General features: G+C 41.6%; 1 protein-coding gene across 1 annotated transcript in view; it reads left to right on the top strand.

Annotated features, from left to right (window-relative positions):
* PDE10A (phosphodiesterase 10A) overlaps positions 1-21,890 on the top strand; it is a 305,028-nt gene that overhangs the window by 269,900 nt on the left and 13,238 nt on the right. The window contains exons 19-20 of the mRNA XM_047093138.1: positions 16,741-16,852; positions 19,593-19,673. Of these exons, the coding sequence (XP_046949094.1) occupies positions 16,741-16,852; positions 19,593-19,673 (193 nt within the window). The remainder of the gene's footprint in view (positions 1-16,740; positions 16,853-19,592; positions 19,674-21,890) is intronic.

Genomic DNA, 21,890 nt, shown 5'->3' with positions numbered 1-21,890 from the left:
AAGTCAGATGCCCAACCGACTGAGCCACCCAGGGGACCCTGCCCATCACCCATTTAGCCCATTCTTCCACCAACCCTCAGTTTGTTCTCTATAGTTAAGAGTCTCTTACGGTTTGCTAGAAGAAGAATATTATGTTCTTCTGCACTCCATGCCAACAGTCTATTTGGTATAATATCATCCCAGGCACTTTGTGTGTGTGTGTGTGTGTGTGTGTGTGTGTATACATATGTATATACATATGTATATACACATATACACACAAATATATGTAACATCTTGTATAGAGTACTACATAAAGGCTTGTTAAACCTTTCCCTATATTGATGGTTAGACTATATTGATGGTTAGACATTTCTAGTTTTGCAGTACAAATAAAGCTGCAATAAACTTGCTTAGTTAGTGTTACCTAGTGGTCCTTTATTTATTTATTTAAAAAAAAATTTTTTTAACGTTTATTTATTTTTGAGACAGAGAGAGACAGAGCATGAACGGGGGAGGGTCAGAGAGAGGGAGACACAGAATCCAAAACAGGCTCCAGGCTCTGAGCTGTCAGCACAGAGCCCAACGCGCGGCTTGAACCCACGGACCGCGAGATCATGACCTGGCTGAAGTCGGACGCTTAACCGACTGCGCCACCCAGGCGCCCCGACCTAGTGGTCCTTTAAAAATATGTGTTGTGTAGTGCATGGTGCTAGAAATTTATGAACATAATACATTTTCTAAAAGGATTATAGAAACTCACACTCGTCCTAACATATGGGTGAAAACCATTGCTCATTAAATAATGCCATTTTCTGATAGCTCACTGCATTAAAGATCATTTCTTTTTTTGTTGACTATTTATTGTTCCTACTTCTATGTATGTGTGTGCTCAGAACTTTTGTATTTTTTGTTGAATTGCTTACTTTTTTATAAATCAGTTTGTATTATATATATTATTAAGGATACTAAAAGTTTCTCTATGTCACGAACATTTTCTTTAGGTCATTTTCAAAAATTCTATTCGGAAATTCTTCTGACCATAAAGAAATTTAATTCCATGAGGCCAAATCTTTCATTTGTTTTTATCAAATCTGGTTTTCTGTCTTGCTTCAAATGGCCTCCCCCGTCCTCACAGTAATATAAATAGTACTTAAAATTCTATTCATATATTTTGATAATTTTGACTTTCATAGTTCGATCTTAGTTCTTCTGAAGTTATGTCTTTTATTTATTCCCGGTGGGTTGAATCAATACCGTTTAATTAATTCATTCTTCCACTGGTTGAAGTTCTCATATAAACTTGAATAATTGTTTGGATTCCTTAAATCATTTAAATGTAATTATCTAATCCTCAACTGTGATCATACTGTTTTGATCACTGTAACTGTGTTGAAATTTATCATAACATACCCGGTAAGATAATCTTCATCTTCCATTTACCTTCCAAAAACTTTGTTGAAATTGTTAGTTAATAAATGCATCTTTAACATTTTTATTAAAAAATTTGCAGACTTACAAAGAAGTAGAAATTATATTCAGAGTCTGCAATTTATACCCACTTCCTGCATTCAAAAATTGTTGGCATTTGACCATACATTTTTACCTTTCTTTTGCAATGTGCCACTTGAATGTAAATTATAGACATCATGACTTTTATCCCCCTCATTGTGAATACTTAGAAAGAAAAAAATATCCTGCTGTCAGTTAAAAATATCCACGTTGGCATTTTGATTGTGGCTGTGTTTATAAATGTAAGTATATTGCCTTCAAAGACATTGGCATGAGTCTTTAATACTGACCACATTTTATAGTTTGTCTACACAGGTCCTCTCGGTTTCTTGGTAAAATTTATAAGTCGTTTTACAGATTTTTATCACCTATGAATGTTTCTTCCCCCATTTTTAACTGGAAATACAACTTCCAGTCTCCATAAAGTTATGAATGTCTGTATATTTCTCAATTTCACGTCATGTGTTTAGAAACTTTATTAGGTGCTTACACATTTATGTTTGTTGTGTGTTCTTGGTGATTTGCCCTCTTATCAGGCAAATCAGTTCTCTTTTTGTCTGTAATACTTCTTGCTTTGAGGTCTTCTGTGTTACGAGCCACCCCAGCTTCTGTATGCTTACCGTTTTACTCTTTTCTGCCCCTGTGCTGTCATCCTCCCTGTCTCGGTATTTACAGTGTGTCTTGTTCCCAGCAGTAGTTGAGGCCCGAAATCACTAACTTCACAATGGACTGTTCAGTCTGTCTGCATTTAAAGTTACTGTGTGTGTGGTTGTCTCATTACCTTGCTTGTTTTCTCTTTAACGCTTTGTTCTTTGTCCCTCCTCTCCTGCCTTGAGTTAGCTGCCTTGAGTTTAACGTTTATTTACTATCAAGGGACGAAGAGAGACAGAGCATGAGCATGGGAGGGGCAGGGAGGGGGGGAGACACAGAATCCGAAGCAGGCTCCAGTCTGAGCCGTCAGCACAGAGCCCGACGTGGGGCTCGAACCCATGAACCTCAAGATCATGACCTGAGCCGAAGTCGGACGCTTAACTGACTGAGCCACCCAGGTGCCCCTTCTAAATGGCTTTTATCATTACACCTCTTTATGTTTTAAGTGGTTGCTCTTGAATGTACAGTCTTCGTTTTTATCAGGGTCTTTGAATTTCTATCATTCCATTTCTGTATAATGTAAAAACCTTAAAAAACAACCCACTTACACCCCTTTTTGTCTTTTATGCTGTTGCTAAGTATTATACTGATACATTTGTTCTGTATCCCGGATAGGTTGCTAACATTTTCAATTAAATAGTCAATTGGCTATTAAAGAGTTAAAAAGAAAGAAAAATAATCTGTCATATTTTCCCATATATATATATATATATATACACATATATATATATATATACACACACACACTGTTTCCAGTGCTTTGCATTTATTTGAGCAGTTCCAGATTTCTATCTGGTATCATCTTATTTTAGTCTAGAGAAGTTCCTTTAACATTTCTTAAAGTATGTGTTGACAGCAGTTTCTTTCGGCCTTTGTTCATCTGAAAAAAAAACCTTTATTTTGGCTTTACTTTTCAGAGATTTTTGCAGGACTGACAATTCTAAGTTGACAGATTTTCTTTTAGCATTTTAAAAATGTTCAGTTGTCTCCTGGCCTTCATTTTTGTTTCCTGATGAGAAGTCAGTGGTCATTCTAATGGTGATTCTTCTGTATATAACATGTCTTTGTATCCTGGCTGTTTAAGATTTCCTCGGGCTCCTGGTCCTGCTTGAGGTCCTTCCGCTGAGCCATCTGGGACTGTGGGCTGCCGATTTCAGTGACATGTAGACGACTTTCCACCGTTATATTTCTTCAAATGTTTTTTCTGCCCCATTTATCACTTTTTTCCCTGCAGCTCCAATTATGCGTGTGAGAGATCGCTTAATGCGATAGTAGAGGCTGCTAAAACTCTGCATTGTGGTTTCAGTCTTTCTCTTCTCTGTCCCTCTGTTTGGGTTAATTGGTTGGTCTGTGTCTTTAATTCCACTGATCCTTTCCAGGGTTCTTCCCAGTCTGTTGTTAACTCCATCCAGTGGTGTATTTTAGTTTATTTAGCTTATATAGTGTGCTTTTCAGTTCTGAGATTTCTTCTGGGTTATTTTTGTAGCTTTTATGTGTCTCTGAAAATTCCTTATGTCTTCACCCTTTGTACTCAAATACATATTTTTCTGAAGATTCTTTGACATATCAGTTATTTACAAGTTCTTCCTACACTTTCACCATCTGAGTTTTCTATGAACCTTTTTTGTTGACTATTTTTTCTCCAGATTATGGAGTACGTTTTCCAGTTTTTTCAAAGATTTATTTATTTATTTACTACATTGTGGATAATATGCTGTGTTATCTTTCTGGATTCTGTTACCTTTCTCTGAAGATAATTGACTGTTACTCTAGCAGCCAATTAAATTCTTCATGGATCACTCTAAACTTAGGGATTCGTGCCTTTAAGCATTTTTAGGGTGGTTTCTGTTTCTGTTTTGACCTTGGTCCATAGGTCACTAAGGATATGAGGGAAATATGAATCCAGATTTGGGACCACAATCTCTGTGGCTCTCTCATGGTTTCACTTGTGAATTCTGTCAAACATTTGTGGAAGAAAGAATATCAATCTTATACAAAATGTTTATGAAGAAGGGGATTGTAACCACCTTATTTTATGAAGCCTGCATAATCCTGATACCAACATCTGACAAGCACATTACAGAAAAATCAAAGGGGCGCCTGGGTGGCTCAGTCGGTTAAGCTTCTGACTTCAGCTGAGGTCATGATCTCGGCATTCCTGAGTTCGAGCCCTGCGTCAGGCTCTGCGCAGCTTAGAGCCTGGAGTCTCTTTCAGATTTGTGTCTCTCTCTCTCTCTGTCCTCCCCTGCTAACACTCTCTCTCAAAAATAAATAAACATTGAAAGAAAGGAAAAAAAAGAAATAGTAAATTAAAGATCAATATGCTTCATAGACATAGATGTAAAATTTATAACAAAGTCTAACAATTTCAGTCACACACAAAAAAACATAAAACATAACAAGTGGCTTTTATCTCAGGAATAGCATTTGCTAATATAATTCACAGGAATATTCAAAATAAAGAAGAAACTATATGATCATTTCAAAAGATTGTAGAAAAAGCATTTGACAAAACCCTTATTAATGGGGGGAATATCTAAGCAAACGAGGAATATAAGGGATCTTATTTAATTTCTTAAAGAGCATCTTCAAAACACTATACCCAGTATGATGATAGTGGTATATAAGGGTTTTTTCCTCAAGTCTAGAAGCAAATGAAGGATGCCCACCATGATCACTTCTAGTCTACTTTGAGCTGGGAGTCCTAGCCAGTGCATTACAGTGAGAAAAGGAATTAAAGTCATAAGAGTTGAAGGGAAAAAATAAATCTGTCCTTATTTGTAAATCACATGCCATCATCTACTAAAAATAAAATCGCAAGGAATCTCCAAAAAGTCTGCTAGACTTAATAAGTGAATTTAGCAAGTTTACAGGGATATATGGTCAACATTTTAAAAAAATCATTTATTTTTATATATGAATAACTATCAATTGGAAACTGAAGCTAATAAAACACTTCTACTTGCTATGTCATTTAAAAAAAACACTTGAATAGATTTAACATGATATATAAATCTCTATACTACAAATGCAGAACATTTTTGAGAGAAAGAGCACTATATGGCTAGACTGATGTGTCATGATTATGAATTGCAAAAGTCAGTATTGCTAAGATGCCAATTCTCTGCAAATACTCCTCCAAAAATCCAATCCCAGTTGAAGCCCTATCAGGCTTTTTTGTAGACATTGACAAGCTCACCTCAGGTTTAGATAGAAATACAGAAGGTCTAGAAGAGTCCAGACAACTTTGACAAAGCGAAAGCCTAAATGGAGGACTTAACACTACCTGCTTTCAAGGCTTACTATAAAGTACTAGTAATCAAGACAGTGTATATTGGTGTTAGGGTAGACAAATAAATTGGTGGAACAGGGAACAGGTTACAGAAGACATACTATGTAGCCTGTTGATTTTCAACCGAGATGTCAATAATTCAATGGAGGAACAGATAGTCTTTTCAACAAACGGCTCTTGAGTTACTGAGTTTTCAGTTGGATGATAGACTTAAATGTAAAAGCTAAACTTATAAAATCTCTAGAATAAAACATAAGAGAAAGTCTTCATGACCTTGGGTAGGCAGAGATTCCTTGGCACACAGAAAGCACTAACCTTCAGAGATGTTGGTCAAAAGGTACATGCTTTCAGTTGTAAGATGAAAAATGTCTGGGGATCTAAGGTATAGCATGGTGATTATAGTTAATAATACTGTATTTTATACTTGCAATTTTGCTAAGAGAGTAGATCTTAAGTGTTCTTATACACACAAACGTAACTGCACTGAAGGATGTGTTAATTAATTTGATTGTGGTAATCATTTCACAGTGTATACGTGTATCAAATCACCATGTCGTACAACCTAAATATATACAACTTTTATTTGTCAATCATATCTCAATGAAGCTGGAAGAAACAAGACAAAAACACTAATCTTCAAATGATAGATTGGACTTTATCATGTTAAGAACTTATAATTTTCAAAACAACCTTTAAGGAAGTCAAAAGTCAAGCCACACCATGTGAATGTGCCAAGCCTGGACCAGGTGCTGGATATGCAACAAAGGACAAGACAGCCACTTGCCCTACTTCTGCCCAGTGCAAATTCTATAGAGAGACAAAGGGATGTTGGACTTCATCTGAGGGAATGGGAAGGTTTGAGAGAGATTGAGACGGGAACAGCCATCCACATTGGCCCAGCTCAGCTCCAGACCAGGAACATCCTCAAAATAAAATTTTGTTCTAGGTACTGCCATGGGCTGAATTGTGTCCCCCGCCCCACCCCTCTCCCCCCCCAAAAAAAACTCCTGTGTTGAAATCCTAATTCCCAGAATGTGGCAGCATTTGAAGGTACAGTCTTGAAAGAGGTAGACAAAATGAGGCCGTAGAGGTAGATCTTAATCCTGTATGACTGAGATCTTTAGAAGAAGAAATTGAGATACAGACATGGCAGAAGACTGTGTGAAGACACAGGGAGAAGATGGCCACCTGCAAGCCGAGAAGAACGGTCTGGAACAGATCCTTCCCTCATGGTCCTCACAAGGAGCCCACCTTGCAGACATCTTGATCTTGGACTTCTGGCCTCCAGAACTGTGAGACAGTGCTGTGTTGTTTCAGCCACCAAGTCTGTGGTACTTTGTTGCAGCAACCCTGACAGACTAATACAGAGGCCTAAGTGATTTTTCTGTCTTCTCCACTCAAAAGAGCCCAACCGACCCTGGGGGCAAATAGATTTGAGTTTGGGGAGGGAAGACCCTGGCCAGGCCTGGAGACTTCCCTGAGGCTTCCTGGGTAGGGGACAGCCACCTTTTGGGCCTGTTTGGCTGCCTTGTCCTGTCTCATCCCCACCCAGGTAAATTTACACCAGACACCTGTCGTCCTTCTTGGATAGGTAGCAATTAGGTAAGGGAACGTCTCCTACCAGGCCATGGCCTACTGGATGTTCTAACCTTGGATCAGGGATAACAGTCCTGCAGGGAGGACTGGGTTCATTGCTGGGGAAAGAAACCAGGAATCGTACCTTTCAGCTTCTTGGGACAGTGGGGTATAGTGAGATTCTCCAGCCATGATTCATGAAAGGTTTCATGGAGAAGGGAAGGTAAGAGAGTCATAATGACCATAGTGGAAAGCAGTTTTAAGCTCATTTTCACTATAGCATTACATGGAATCAAAAACTGTATGGTTTGATCTTGTCTGTAATCAGAGCTGCCATGAACTAACACCCAAACCAATGGGGCAAGGTGAGCTTAGTGTCCTGACTCAAGCTGGGCACGTGCGGGCACATGGGCCCGTATGCAGGGTGGGAGCCTTTGAGCTTCACCAGAAGAGGCCTTCTTCCTTCTGTTCCATTCCTGTTCCTGGGAGCCCTTGGAATCCCATGGTTGCCTGCCCCTTCAGTGAGGACGTCATCAGAGCTGGCCGGTGCCATTGAGAGAAGAGCAAGAGCCTTCAGCTCGCCAATCTCAAGAAATTCTGAGATGGAGACTCACTGCGTCCTGGTAAGAAGAAACTGGCCAGGCTATTGGGAAGGTGAAGAATTTGTACACGTGCCTAGAACTGAATAGTTTTCTGTTCTCAGTGTTTCTAGGCCAGAGCAAACACTTGCAGCAGCAGAAAGACAGACGGACAGCATGGAGGAAGTCGCAGAATGGGGGGAGGGTACAGCAAGAAAAAAAAACAAGCTCTGCCGTAGAGGACAGGAGATCAACTGATGCCACATGGGGGTGGAGGCTCCGCCAGGGGCTTGTGCAGCACAACCAGGAGTCAGAAGCTGGGAGAACTCCCCATCAGCCAGTCCTCAAGGGCTGGGCACGCAGTACTTTCAGGCACAGTGGCTGACATCAGCCTTTCCATCTGTATGCCAACACTTACTGAGTACCAGGTGTTTACAAAGTGTAATGCCAGCCGTAGAAGAGAGCTTCAAGATAGTAGAAGATTATTCTTTGGTATCCGTATAGGAGTATTTTGGGTTTGTATTTTACACTTACGTCTATGATCCATTTTAAGTCAATTTTTGGTGAAGAGTTTAACGTCTGTGTCTAGATTCTTTTTTTTTTTTTTTTTTTTGCAAGTGGATGTCCAGTTTTTCCAACACCCTTTGTTGAAAAGACTACTTTGTTCCACTGTATTGCTTTTGCCTCTGTCACAGATGATTTTCCTATATTTATGTGGATCTGTTTTGGGCTCTCTGTTCTGTTGATACGTTTGTTTATTCTTTCTCCACTACCTCATTTTCTTGATTACTGTAGCTTTATAGTAAATACTGAAGTCAGGTAGTATCTGTCCTCCAACTTTGTTTTCCTTCCATATTGTGTTGGCTATCCTGGGGCTTTTGCTTCTCCCTATGAACATGTATTTCATTTTGTAGGTGATTCTAATGTAAACAGTAATGTGTTTTTAATTTCAAATGTCACTTGTTCTTTGCTGGTATATAGGAAATGATTGCCTTTGCTATGTTAACTTTGTATCCTGTGACCTTGCTGTAATCATTTATTAGTTCCAGAAATGGTTTTATTGATTCTTTCAAACTTTCTACATTGACAGTCATACCATGTGTAAATGAAGACAGTTTTAGTCCTTCTTTCTCAAACAGTATATCGCTTATTTCTTTTTCTTGTCTTATTGCATTAGCAAGGACTTCTAGTACAGTACTGAAAAGGTGTAGTGAAAGAGAACATTCTTGCCTTGTTCCTGATCTTAGTCAGAAAGCTTTGAGTTTCCCACCATTAAGTATGATGTTGACTATAGGTTTTTTGTAGATATTTATCAAGTTAAGACAGTCCCTGCAACCCCCGTGCTTAGCTCGTGAATGACTGTTGGATTCTGTCAAATGTTTTTACTGCATCTACTGACAGGATACTGTGATTTTTCTTTTTAGTCTGTTGGTATGATGGATTACATTAATTGATTTTTGAGTACTGAAATTTATTTACATACCTGGAATAACTCATCCTTGGGATGGTATATAATTCTTTTTATACAGTGTTAGATTTGCTAATGTCATATAGAGGATTTTTGCATTTATTATACTCATGAGAAGTACCATTCTGTAGTTTCCTTGTAATGTCTTTGCACAGTTTTGGTATTAGGGTGATGCTGGCCTCATGGAATGTGTTAGGACATGTTTCCTCTGCTTCTGTCCTCTGAAAGAGATTATAGAAAATTAGTATAATTTCTTCCTTAAATATTTGGTCGGATTCACCATCTGAATCCATCTGGGTCTGGTGTTTCTGTTTTGGAAGGTTGTTAATTATTGATTCAACTTCTTTAATAGATATCGGCCTATTTGGATTATCTATTTCTTCTTGTGTTTGTTTTGGCAAATTCAAGACATTGGTCCATATCATCCACGTTATCAAATTTGTGGGCATAGGGTTGCTGAGAGTATTCCCTTCATTGTCCTTTTAGTGGCCGTGGAATCCGTAGTGACATTCACTCTCCCATTTCTGAGAATGAGATACAAATTCCTAGTACAAATTACCTCTTTGGTTTGTTGTTGTTGTAAGTTAGACTGGCTAGAGAGGCTTATTTTTATTGATCGTTTCAGAGAACCCAGCTTTTGATTTGGTTGATTTTCTCTATTGATTTCCTGTTTTCAAGTTCATTGATTTCTACTCTAATTCTTCTTTTTTTCTGCTTCATTTGGATTTGGATTTACTTGGCTCTTCTTTTTCTAGTTTCCTGAAGTAGAAGCTTAGATGTTTTTACTTTATCTTCATTAAAGTGTGCACGTATTCAGCGTTTTCAATTTCTCTCCAAACACTTCTTTCCCTGTGCCCCAGAAGTTGCGTAAGCTGTGTTTTCATTTTCATTTAGCCATAAACATTTCAAATTTTTTCTCGATTTCTCCTAGGATCTGAGTGTTATTTCAAAGTGCTTTATTTAATCTCCAGGTATATGGGGGATTTTTCCAGCTATTTTTCTGTCACTGGTAGCTATAACTAGATAAGTCGTTAATTCCATTGTTGTCGAAGAGCATGCCCTGCATGATTTGTATTCTTTTAAATTTGTTAAGGTGTATTCTGTGGCTTGGAAAACAGTCTGTCTTTGTGAATGTTCCAAGTGAGTTTGACAAGAATGTGTTTTCTACAGTTGTTAGATAAAGTAGACTACAGATGTCAATTATATCCAGTGGTTTGATAAAGTTATTGAATACTCACGTGCCCTCACCGGATCTGTCCATTTCTGAGTCTCCAGATATAATCTGAAGTCTCCAGATATAATAGTGGATTTATCTATTTGTCCTTAGCAGTTCTATCATTTTTTTCTTTTTTTAGTTTTTTTTTTTGACTTTTTTTTAGTCAATGTGTACAGTGCAATATTGGTTTCAGAAGTAGAAATCATTGGTTCATCACTTGCATGCAACACCCAGTGCTCATCACAAGCGCCTTTCTTAATACCCATCACCCATTTAGCCCGTCTCCCACCGACCTTCCTCTGTCACCCCTCAGTTTGTTCTCTGTTGTTAAGCATCTCTTATGGCTTGTTTCCTTTTCTTCTCTCCCCACCCTTCCCATATGTTCATCTGTTTTGTTTCTCAAATTCCACATACGAGTGAAATCATATGATATTTGTCTTTCTCTGATTGACTTATTTCGCTTAGCATAATACATTCTGTCTCCATCCACGTCCTTGCAAATGACAAGATTTCGTTCTCTTGGTGGGTGAGTAATATTCCATTGTATCCATTGTATGCATATAACACGTCTTCTTTATCTGTTCATCAGTCAGTGGACATTTGGGCTCTCTCCTGAGATTGGCTGTTGTTGATAATGCTGCTCTAAACATTGGGGTGCAGGTACCACTTTGAATCTGTATTTTTGTATCCTTTGAGTAAATACCTAGTAGCACAGTTGCTGGGTCATAGGGTAATTTTATTTTTAACTTTTTGAGGAACCTTCGTACTGTTTTCCAGAGTGGCTGCCCCAGTTCTCATTCCCACCAGCAGTGCAAGAGGGGTTCCCCTTTCTCCACATCCTGGCAACACCTGTTGTTTCTTGTGTTGTTAATTTTAGCCATTCTGACTGGTGTGAGGCGGTATCTCGTGGTTTTGATTTGTTTCCCTGATGATGAGTGACGTTGAGCATCTTTTCATGTCTCTGTTAACCATCTGGATGTCTTCCTTGGAAAATTTTTTTTCAGTGTCTTCTGCTCATTTCTTAACTGGGTTGTTTGTTTTTTTGGGTGTTGAGTTTGAGAAGTTCTTTATAGATTTTGGATACTAACCCTTTATCAGATATGTTGTTTGAAAATATCTTCTCCCGTTCCGTCGGTTGCCTTTTAGTGTTGTTGACTGTTTCCTTCTCTGTGTGGAGAACTGACCCCTTTATTATTATAAAATGCTCCTTTTTATTGCTGATAACTTTCCATGCTCTGAAGTCTGTTCTGTCTGAAATTAATATAGCTGTTCCCATTTTCTTATGAATAATGTTCCCTGGTATCTTTCTCCTTTCATTGACTTTTAATCTATATGTGTCTTTATATTTAATCTGAGTTTTTTGTAGACAACATATGGCCTGGTTGGGTCTTGTTTTTCGGTCTACTCTGATGACCTGTTTTAATTGGTATATTTAGACCACTGACATTTAAAGTAATTATTGATACAGTTGCGTTAATATGTGTCATACTTATTACTGTTTTCTATTCCTCTCAGTTGTTCTTCCTATTTTTGTCTTCCACTCTTTTCCCACCTTTTGTAGCTTTAATTGATTATTTTATATGATTCCCTTTTCTCTCCTTTTTTGTATCATCTATCGTTCTTTTTTTCCCCCTTTTTTTAGTGCTTGCAATAGAAAGATTTTTTCCAGACCCAACCCCCACTAAGAACATAAATTTTGCTCAACATATTTAGATGTAAGGAAAACCAAGTTAATACCATGATATGCCACTACACATTCACTAGACTGGCCACATTAAAAAGATCAACGATACCCAGTTGTTGGCAACGATATGGAGCTGCTAAAATACTAATATACTGGTTGTGGGGGGGTAAAACGTACAGCTGCTTTGGAAAGAACTTTGGAAGTTTGTTATAAAACTAAATGTGTGTTTCTTTGTGATTCCACTCTTAGGTTACTCAAGAGAAATAAAAGCATATTGTTCACACAGAGACTCAGACACAAATGTTTACAGCAGCCTTATTCATGATATATCTAAACTGGAAGGAACCCAAATTCCAACAACAGGTGCATGGATAGTCACTTTGTGACATTTATACAATGGAGTACTGTTCTATCCAGCAATAAAAAAAAAAAAATTAGGAACTGCCGATTCATGCAACAACATGAATGAGTCACACAAATACTTTGTTGAGCGAAATAGTGTGTACTATGTGAAAACATTTTTATGAAGCTCTAGAATAGGCCAGGGGCGCCTGGGTGGCTCAGTCGGTTAAGCATCTGACCCTTCATATCAGCTCAAGTCGTGATCTCACAGTCATGGGATCGAGCCACGCTCACAGAGCCTGCTTGGGATTCTCTCTCCTGTCTCTGCCCCTCTTCCTGCTTGTGTGCTCTCTTTCTCTTTCTCCAAAAAAAAAAAAAAAAAAAAAAAAATACACACACACACACACACACACACACACACACACACACACATACAGTGGCCAGGGGTTCTCTGCAAAGTCTTTAAAAAGGATGCTTCTCCAAAGCTACTTTTCTCTCTGTGAGTTTAATGTGTGTAGCCCATAAGCTGGAAGTATGTTTTTAAATAAACTTCATTGTGTGTCTGTTATTCGACTGTTAAGATGTTAGTGGATATTTGGGAGACCGGAATGAGGTCAGAGCCTAGGGAGCAGTGATGATAGGGAATTGGAGACACTGAGTCTACCGTTCCCAGCTCGGTATGGAAATTGAACGAGCCATTCATTCTTCTTGAATTCCAGATATTAACACAAATAAGGAAATGTAATAATAACCATATGAGAATTCATTTTTTTTATAATTTTTTTAAATGTTTATTTGTTTTTGAGAGAGGGAGAGAGAGAGACAGAGCACAAGCAGGGAAGGGGCAGAGAGAGAGACAAAGACACAGAATCCGAAGCAGGCTCCAGTCTCTGAGCTGTCAGCACAAAAAGCCCAATGTGGGGCTCGAACTCACAGACCATGAGATCATGACCTGAGCCGAAGATGCTCACCCGATTGAGCCCCCCAGGCGCCCCAAGTTTATTTAAATTTAAGGAGAGAGAGGGACTGAGCAGGGGAGGAGCAGAGAGAGAGGAAGACACAGAATCCGAAGCAGGCTCCAGGCTCTGAGCTGTCAGCACAGAGCCCGACCCGGGGCTTGAACTCACAGTCCGTGAGGTCGTGACCTGAGCCAAAGATGCTCACCCAACTGAGCCCCCCAGGCGCCCCATAGAGAATTCATTCTTTATATTTCGTCATGTCTCTACCTGAACTCTTTTATAAAGTTAATTCTGTTTCATCTGGTCCAGCTGTGCGTTTCTACTTTTCTTCAATAGGACATCATTCATCATCCTTGACTGATGAACTTTATAGAGAAGGGGGGGTCGGAGGGCGCTGGGGGGGGCAGTATGGGAGAGCTGGGGCTTCCTTTCTGCCCATCAGTAACCCACCTGTGTGGAGTTCTGTGGTCCTGTGATCTTCCGCTGTGGGAAGAGAATTTTCAGGTTAGGATGGCTCCGAGAAGACGAATGTGTCCCCTGGTGAGAGGCGGATATCCGGAGCCCTCTTCCTCTCCCTTCCCTGTGTCCACTCCTGCCATCGAGTCATGCTGCTGTCATTGGACCGCTGTGGTGTCCTCCTCAACGGTCTGTCCCCATCTGCCCTGGCCCCTGAGGTTGTGTGCGTGATTGTCCACAGCGATCTCTCCACAGCCTGGACCGTGTCACCCCCCTGCTCACATCCTCCCCGGTCTGACCTTCTGACTTGGAACAACAGTCTCCCACCTTGTGTCCAGACTGGGCGGCACCTGATGTGCACCAGACCGGCTTGTCGTTTGTTCCTCAAACACACCACACTTGTTCGTGACACATCAGGACTTGCATGCCTGTTCATCTCTCTCAGGACTCTCTCACGGAGCTTCGTGGTTTTGCCTCTCAAAACACTTTTTACAAACCTGTTCAGCGCAACGTTCGGCATGGTTTTCTGCTTTTCCCTGTTAGAATGTTAGTTCTGGAAGAGCAGGGTCTACTCGGTTCGTTACTAGAACTGGGCCTGATCCATAGAGACGTTCAGAATGTTGGGAGTAAATAAATGTAGTCAAACCCCCTGAGATTACTTACCACAGAATCATCTGTGACATTGCGTTGGCCTCGTTGTTGCTTTCGGTGGCTAGGTTATGTAAGGTCGCATCATTAGTACACTGAACCGTGACCCCGACCCCTTTGACAGTTGGTTGTTAGAATGCATTATGAATCACTCATCTATCTCCATTGGGCCTATATCCCACTCGTAGAAAGAAATAAAACGATTCCATTTTACATTAATATTTCCAGACAACCGTGAACGTCTAACTGATTTGTCACTGAGAATGAAAAATAAGTAATTTTACTTATTAAAGGCATTTAATTAAAAAAATTGTAATCTGTTATTTATTTATTTATTTACTTAACAGTAAAATAACTACTGTTAAGTTGTTTTGTCTAAGTTGTTTTGACAGTAACATCTGAATGACAACTGGGTCGTAATCTTTTCAACCCTAAGAGTACCAACGCTACCCGTGAAATCCTTTCCAGGGAGGAAATTGGTTCCTTGTGTTTTACAGCGCCCGGTTCTGTTAACATGCCTTGTTTCATAGATTTATGAGCTAGAAAATCTTTTTTGAGACAAAGCTTATTAGAATATTTAGCCAAGAGAAGGAAATGTTGAGATATATATGTGAATACAGATTGAATGAGATTGGATTATTTCAATCTTATGAAACAGAATAATCGGTTTATTTCATGTTCTATTTCTGTTTAATGAACTTCCCTGTTGAATAAGCAGATAATAAACTCACCCGTTTAGAAGCCCAAATCCAGAAATATTCTTCCTTGAAACTGCAAAATGATTAGGAAACTAGCTCATCAAGAAAATAGGGAGTTTCCTGATCACATTAAGGGGTTTGGAACTTTACATGGCATCTGTTTGGGGTCACAGGAAGGATACACAGAAGTCTCATCAACGTTTTTAAAGTTACTCGTTCTGCCCCAGTAGAGACGTGTTCTTATGAAAAGTAAAATGGTAGAAGAGATCGTTACTGAGGCAAATGGCCTAAAGGAAGGAAGTGGCTGATGGGAAATTAAGGAACGTCGTGAGTGATCAGCATCCCAGACGCAGGTCACAGACAAAGCAGGGGCCCCCAGACGTCCAGGAATCGTGCCAACGGGTACCACTAGATCGGAAACTCTGCCAAAGCGACGGATAGGTGTTGGTGCCGTGTGCCCTCGTCGACATGGGCTCTGGACCCAGGGCAGGACTGTGCCCCCCAAAGGGGACCATCTGTGAGCCACAAGCAGGCAGCCTTTAGGTGCCACGGATCCCAAAGACTCATTGCACTGAGTTGGCAATGGCCACATCTCACCCGCTACACAGTTTTGTATCTTTCTTCATCATTCGCCTTCTCAAACTTAGGTAATTTGCTTCACAAAAGTTAAAGTCGGCGGGGCGCCTGGGTGGCGCAGTCGGTTAAGCGTCCGACTTCAGCCAGGTCACGATCTCGCGGTCCGTGAGTTCGAGCCCCGCGTCGGGCTCTGGGCTGATGGCTCAGAGCCTGGAGCCTGTTTCTGATTCTGTGTCTCCCTCTCTCTCTGCCCCTCCCCCGTTCATGCTCTGTCTCTCTCTGTCCCAAAAATAAATAAAAAAAACGTTGAAAAAAAAAAAAAAGTTAAAGTCGGCATATGAAAATTCCTTCCTCATTAGCAGTTGGGGTGACCGTAGGTGTAGATTTCCTTCAGGGCGAACACACGTCTCTACACCACATCCCTTAAAATTACAGGGCGGACGTCCGCTGGAAGGCTTTAAGCAGTGTTTTCTTTTTCTTCGAGAGGAAGGATGAAACCAACCCATATTTGGAAAAGGGAAGTCAGAGTGTGGGTGCGAAGCCGCGGAGGTCGGGGTCCGCACAGCGCCCGGCGACAGCCCCCCCGCCGCCCAGCCCAGACTCGGGGGACAGACCCGTGTCCGCTGTGGCCTGGTCTCCAGCTGCTCGCGCCTTGGGGACCTCGCTTCACTTCTTCGCACCTCACGTTTCTCTTCCAGAAACAAGAGGATCGGGGTAGATGGTTTTCTTCAGGGTTTCTTTGCCCCGTGCGTTTCCAGAACTCCGTGGAAGGGGTGAATCTGGCCCAGTATAAGCGCAGTACAGGACTTAGGGTTTAGGTACATGCCTGCATCCTCTCTGGTTTCAGCCGTGGTACCCAGGCAGCAGGGACACGCGCCGAATCCTTCCCGCGGCCGGTGACCGAGGTGACCGATGCCCTTCCAGTTGGGCTAACGCCGCGCTTTCGTTGCACTCACGTCCCTGCCTGCTGGCTTTGTACCGTCAGCTCCCTCCTCCTCGTCGCGAAGGAATGCCTGCTTAAAGCCTCTTTTTCCTGAAAATGCAGACGTCTTTCTAGCCTGTCTTGCCCACGCCACGCTGACCCGTTTTATGTTCCTGTGTTCCAGAGACCGTGTCATTGGTTTGATGATGACTGCCTGTGATCTTTGTTCCGTAACAAAACTGTGGCCGGTTACAAAACTGACAGCAAATGATATATATGCAGAATTCTGGGCTGAGGTATGTTTTCGCTTTTTATATGAACGCGGAAATGAGAACAAATTGGACGAGAACGTAAACGTGCGGGTATTTAAGTAACAGTATCTTAGTTGCTCTGGGTGCTGGTTCCTTCGGAAAACCGTTGTCAATCACGTGCAGTAGAGGAATTAGCATTTCTGCACAGATACAAAGACATTTACGCAGACGTACAGCCCATTGTGAGTCCCTCAGTGTCACATGCTGTATGTGTCCGCACTTGGAAATTTGGGGGATAATTCTCTTGTACCAGAGATGTACGAGTTTCTGCGAATATCCCAGATAGTTAATTCAGCTGCAAATTAGGAGTTCTACAGAGCATGTGTGCTTTGAACTCCTAAAACTCCTGATACGTGGAACAACCATGGATATTACTTTCATTCATACCTTTTCTTGACTGGGTTATCTAAATTATCAGAAATTTTTATTTCTGATCAAAATATCAGTGTTTTATTTCTCCGTTTTCTTTCTGAATTGTCCACGAGTAAGTGGAATATTCTCTTGTTCAAATGAATCCACAAATAGCTAGGCTGCTGCAAATTCAAAGATTACAGTGAGGTGGGGGGAGTGAAACTAAATCTTCGGGTACCTCATTTGGTTGGAAGAAGTAAAATTAAATTTGAAGGGTGGAGAGTTTGGTAGTTGGTGACTCAAACCTTAGGCCTCACCCGTATGAAAGAATGGTTGTAAAAAGTAAAAACCAGAAAACCATTCAGTTGAAAATTTAGCAGAAACCATTTATGACATTAAATTGTTTTCATGATGGCAAAGAGAAAAATTTTTGCTGCATGAGGACCGCAGGCCTCGAGCTGATTATACTTGTGTTATTTTTCCAGAATGCCTTACACATTGTGCATACACACTCTCGCGTGAGGTACATTCGGTAAATACCACATAAGGAAACTGGTCTAAAGCTAGCTTATTGTTTTGCAGATAATTTTATTTAACTGATATAACCCATACTTTAATAACTATATTTGGATTCTAAAACACGAATGAAAATGTGACAGATGTGTTACGTAGATTTTTTTTCCCTCTCTATTCTGCACTGATGAAACGGCGCAGAGAGATTGACCAAGCTCCCAGTGTGCCCAAGGACACCGTCTTCACGGACCTTGTAGTCCATGAGAGGAGACGGATGTCGCTGCGTCTTGCCTGTTGACCTCCCTGGGGTTCGCTAGGTCCACTCTCTGCCCAGCACCCACCATGCCTCCCCGCTCCAGGACTTGGCCGCCCTGCGCCCAAATTACCGCAGCGTTCTAACCGGAGTCCTTGCCTTTTCGCTTGGAGTCAGAATAGCAGTGACTCAGAGTGTGGTCGTTGATGTCCTGCTGCTTGAGATGAAAATCCTGCTTTTGTACTTGGGGATGAAGCCTCAGGCCAGCCCCCCACCTAGCCCCGTGCCTCGGTTGCCCCATCTGTGGGCTAGTGGCCACGTTAGCGCTGTTGACGGTCTGCCCCCGCGTGCCGTTGTGATAAAGACCGAAAGCACGGATTTCATCTACACAGACCACTGCCCCTCCAGACTATGCCATGTCTCAACCTGTCTGGACTCCCTGACCCAAGGCCCTCTCGTCGCCAACCCAGGGCGGCTTCCCTGGCCCCGCCCTGCCCTCTGCAGCCTTCCTGGGCAGGCCTTGCTCTAGGGATGGTCCCCGTTGTGTACCTTCCACAACACTCTGTTGTTTTCCTGGTTAGCATTTATCCTGGTCTGGGAGTATAGTACATAGTCAGGTCATTGTTTAGTCGAGATCTGTTCACGTACTGCACTTGTGGTATCCTCGAGCAAGAGGCCTGGCTAGCTTCACTCACTCAGAACGGAAAACGAAAAAGTTTGAGAACCCCTGACGTTAACATTTAAAAGCGACCACACTATCGCAAAAGCTGTGCTCACGTGCCTTCATGTTGTTAGGACGGCTTCCTTTGTCCTGTACCTGGAAATCTTCATGAGGGTCATAGACATTTATTTCTGGACCTTAGCAAATCTAGGATGGCCTTAGTTCTGTGCATCTGACTTCTAAACGTAAGCATGATTGCGAAATAATGAAAATAATCGAATAATTAAGAAATGTGAGGGACATGGGTAGTAAGGAAAAAGTTGGGATGTATTAAGAAAGATTTTAACGGTCTTTAACAAATAACTAAAAAAGAGGGAAAGAATTTTTCAAATCTATAAAACGGGGACAATAATTTCTAACTCCCTAGTATTCCGTGAAGGTTGAATGAAAGAGTAGCCACAGGTTACCTACCCCAGAGGCTGCGACACAGTCAGCCTTCAATATAAACATCTGTGATTATAACCTTTGCCATGCTTACAGCCAGTTACACCATTCTAGCAGGCTCGTGTTTATTCTCGATATACAACATTTCTCTCTAGAGCCTCGCTCCGTCCAGTTCAACACACACGAAGACTCCCTTGAAACGTAAGTGAGGAGAAGGCCGCGAGGTCTGTTCCAGGCTCTGTTGGCCATCACTGGGCCTCCCTGGTTACTCTGCTCCTCTTGTCGTACCTGTCACTAACTCGCACACAGCGGAACCGGAACAGACGGCATCAGGATAGACGCCAAACTGATACGTTAAGTTTTTGTTTTGACGCTTGTGTGGATCAGTAGCCAGAAACGTTATCCATTTTGAAGGAAATTCATGCATAAAGGGAACTCGTTAATGTCAGAACTTTGTGACCGTTGATAAGTTGAGCAATCTTGGCTTTCCCTGTTTATCTTAGGGTGACGAGATGAAGAAGCTGGGAATACAGCCCATCCCCATGATGGACAGAGACAAGAAGGACGAGGTCCCACAGGGCCAGGTATGGGTCCTGCTGGAAGGTCGGATAACGTGAGGCGCTCCCAGAGTCATCCGTGAATAAAAAGTATCCACCGTCCTGCAGAGCCTAGGGCTGGAAATCTCTACTCAGGTGGAGTTTGCGGGTAACAAGACCAGGGTCAGGAAGTTCTAGTTGGATTTCAGGAATCCACAGCTGCTCCTGCCTTCAGTTCTTGCTACAGATCTGAGCACAGTAATCAGTGACTTGAAATAGAGGAATGGATGGATTTGAGTTGTTAATATTTTTAACAAGCAGAAAACCTTTCGTCATCGTGCAAAGGTATCCTTTAGAGAGAAGCGTTCTAAGTTTTGATCAGGTCCTCTCCTCCCAACAAGTAACGCACAGTGTTCTAGTACATGTTGGGTTTTCTCTTCCGGTCAGTTGACATTAATTAATATTTGTTCAGGTCTTACCCCATGGTTGATGTCAGTTTTGTGATGTTTTGACAGCTCTGTGCCTTGTCAGTTCTGCGTGTGTGCATGTGTGGTACAAGGTACTTCTCAGACCCACGGTCTTTCGAAAGTACCGTTCTTCAAACGCCGTCACGAGGAAGTTAGCTGCGGACAAATAATTGTAACCTAGAATTTAGTTTAGAAAACATTTGAGAAAACGCACAGGATGATGGTTTTGGATGAGGTCTCAAGTTTTCCTACTATTAATACAGCAGTTCAGGCAGGTCCACAGGTTTCGAAGACGCCAGCACAGAGAAAGGCAAAGGCCCTGTGGCTTTCTCCTCCTCACTGCCTTCCGTCCACGGGGTGCTCGCGTCCTTGGCCAGCTTTGCTGATGGGGGGGCCTGTTGTTCCTTCCTGCTGAACGTGCACCTGGCAGGCCTGTCTCGTGTGTATTTTGCAGTTTAGTTTCTTTTTAATATTGTTTATGGAGCTTTCCCACGTAGGTGCTCCTGAGACCTGTCTGCCCTCCCTGGCCTCTGCTCATCCTGTCCTGTCCCACCATGTGATTAAGCATTTGCCTCTGTTTTCTTTACTCACCCTATGTTTCATGGCTTTCTATTTGATTTGTTAATTCCTCTGAATCTTATCTTGCTACAATGGCTTAAGATAGGGATCTGACAAAGTTCTTTTTTTTTTCCTTTTTCAAATTTTTATATAAATTCTAGTTAGTTAACATACAGGGCAATATTGGTTTCAAGAGTAGAACCCAGTGATCCATCACCTACATCCGACACCCAGTGCTCATCTCAACAAATGCCCTCCTTAATGCCCATCACCCATCTAGCCCATCCCCCACCCACACCCCTCCCGCAGCCCTCAGTTTCTTCTCTACCATCAAGAGTCTCTTGTGGTTCGTTTCCCTCTCCTCTTTTTTTCCTCTTCCCTGTGTTCATCTGTTTTGCTTCGCAAATTCCACATATGAGTGAAATCATATGATATTTGTCTCTCTCTGACTTACTTGCTTAGCGTAATACATTCTAGCTCCATCCACGTCATTGCAAATGGCAAGATTTCATTCTTTTTGATGGTTACATAATATTCCATTGTGTATATAAACCACATCCTCTTTATCCATTCATCTGTCGATGGACATTTGGGGTCTTCCCATAAGTAGGCTGTTCATAATGCTACTATAAACATTGGGGTGCATGGGCCCCTTTGAATCAGTACTTTTGTATCAATGATATATCTGATAAAGGGTTAGTATCAAAAATCTATAAAGAACTTATCAAATGCAACACCGAAAAAAACCCAAATAATCCAGTGAAGACATAGGCAGAAGATGTGAATAGACATTTTTTCCAAAGAAGGTATCCAGATGGCCAACAGACACATGAAAAGATGCTCAACATCACTCCTCATCAGGGAAATACAAATCCAAACCACAATGAGATATCACCTCACACCTGTCAAAGTGGCTAAAAGTAGCAACACAGGAAACAACAGGTGTCGGCAAGGATGTGGAGAAAAAGGAACCCTCATGCACTATTGATGGGAATGCCAAGTGGCACAGCCACTCTGGAAAACAGAATAGAGGTTCCTCAAAAAGTTAAAGGGGTGCCTGGGTGGCTCGGTCGGTTAAAATCCAACTCTTGATTGCGGCTCAGGCCGTGGTCTCACAGTTTATGAGATTGAGGCGTCTGACTCTGCCGTGACCACACTAGAGCGTGCTTGGGATCCTCTCTCTCCCTCTGTTTCTCTGCCCCTCCCCTGCCCGTGCTCTCTCTCTCTCCCTGAGTAGATA

This window comes from Lynx rufus, unplaced genomic scaffold, assembly GCF_022079265.1.
Source record: "Lynx rufus isolate CCGP_SWC_20201006 ecotype Redwood Valley unplaced genomic scaffold, mLynRuf1.p SCAF_32, whole genome shotgun sequence".
Lineage (NCBI taxonomy): Eukaryota > Metazoa > Chordata > Mammalia > Carnivora > Felidae > Lynx > Lynx rufus.
Note: the sequence above shows the minus strand (reverse complement) of the source record. Positions and strands in the feature narration are given on the sequence as shown.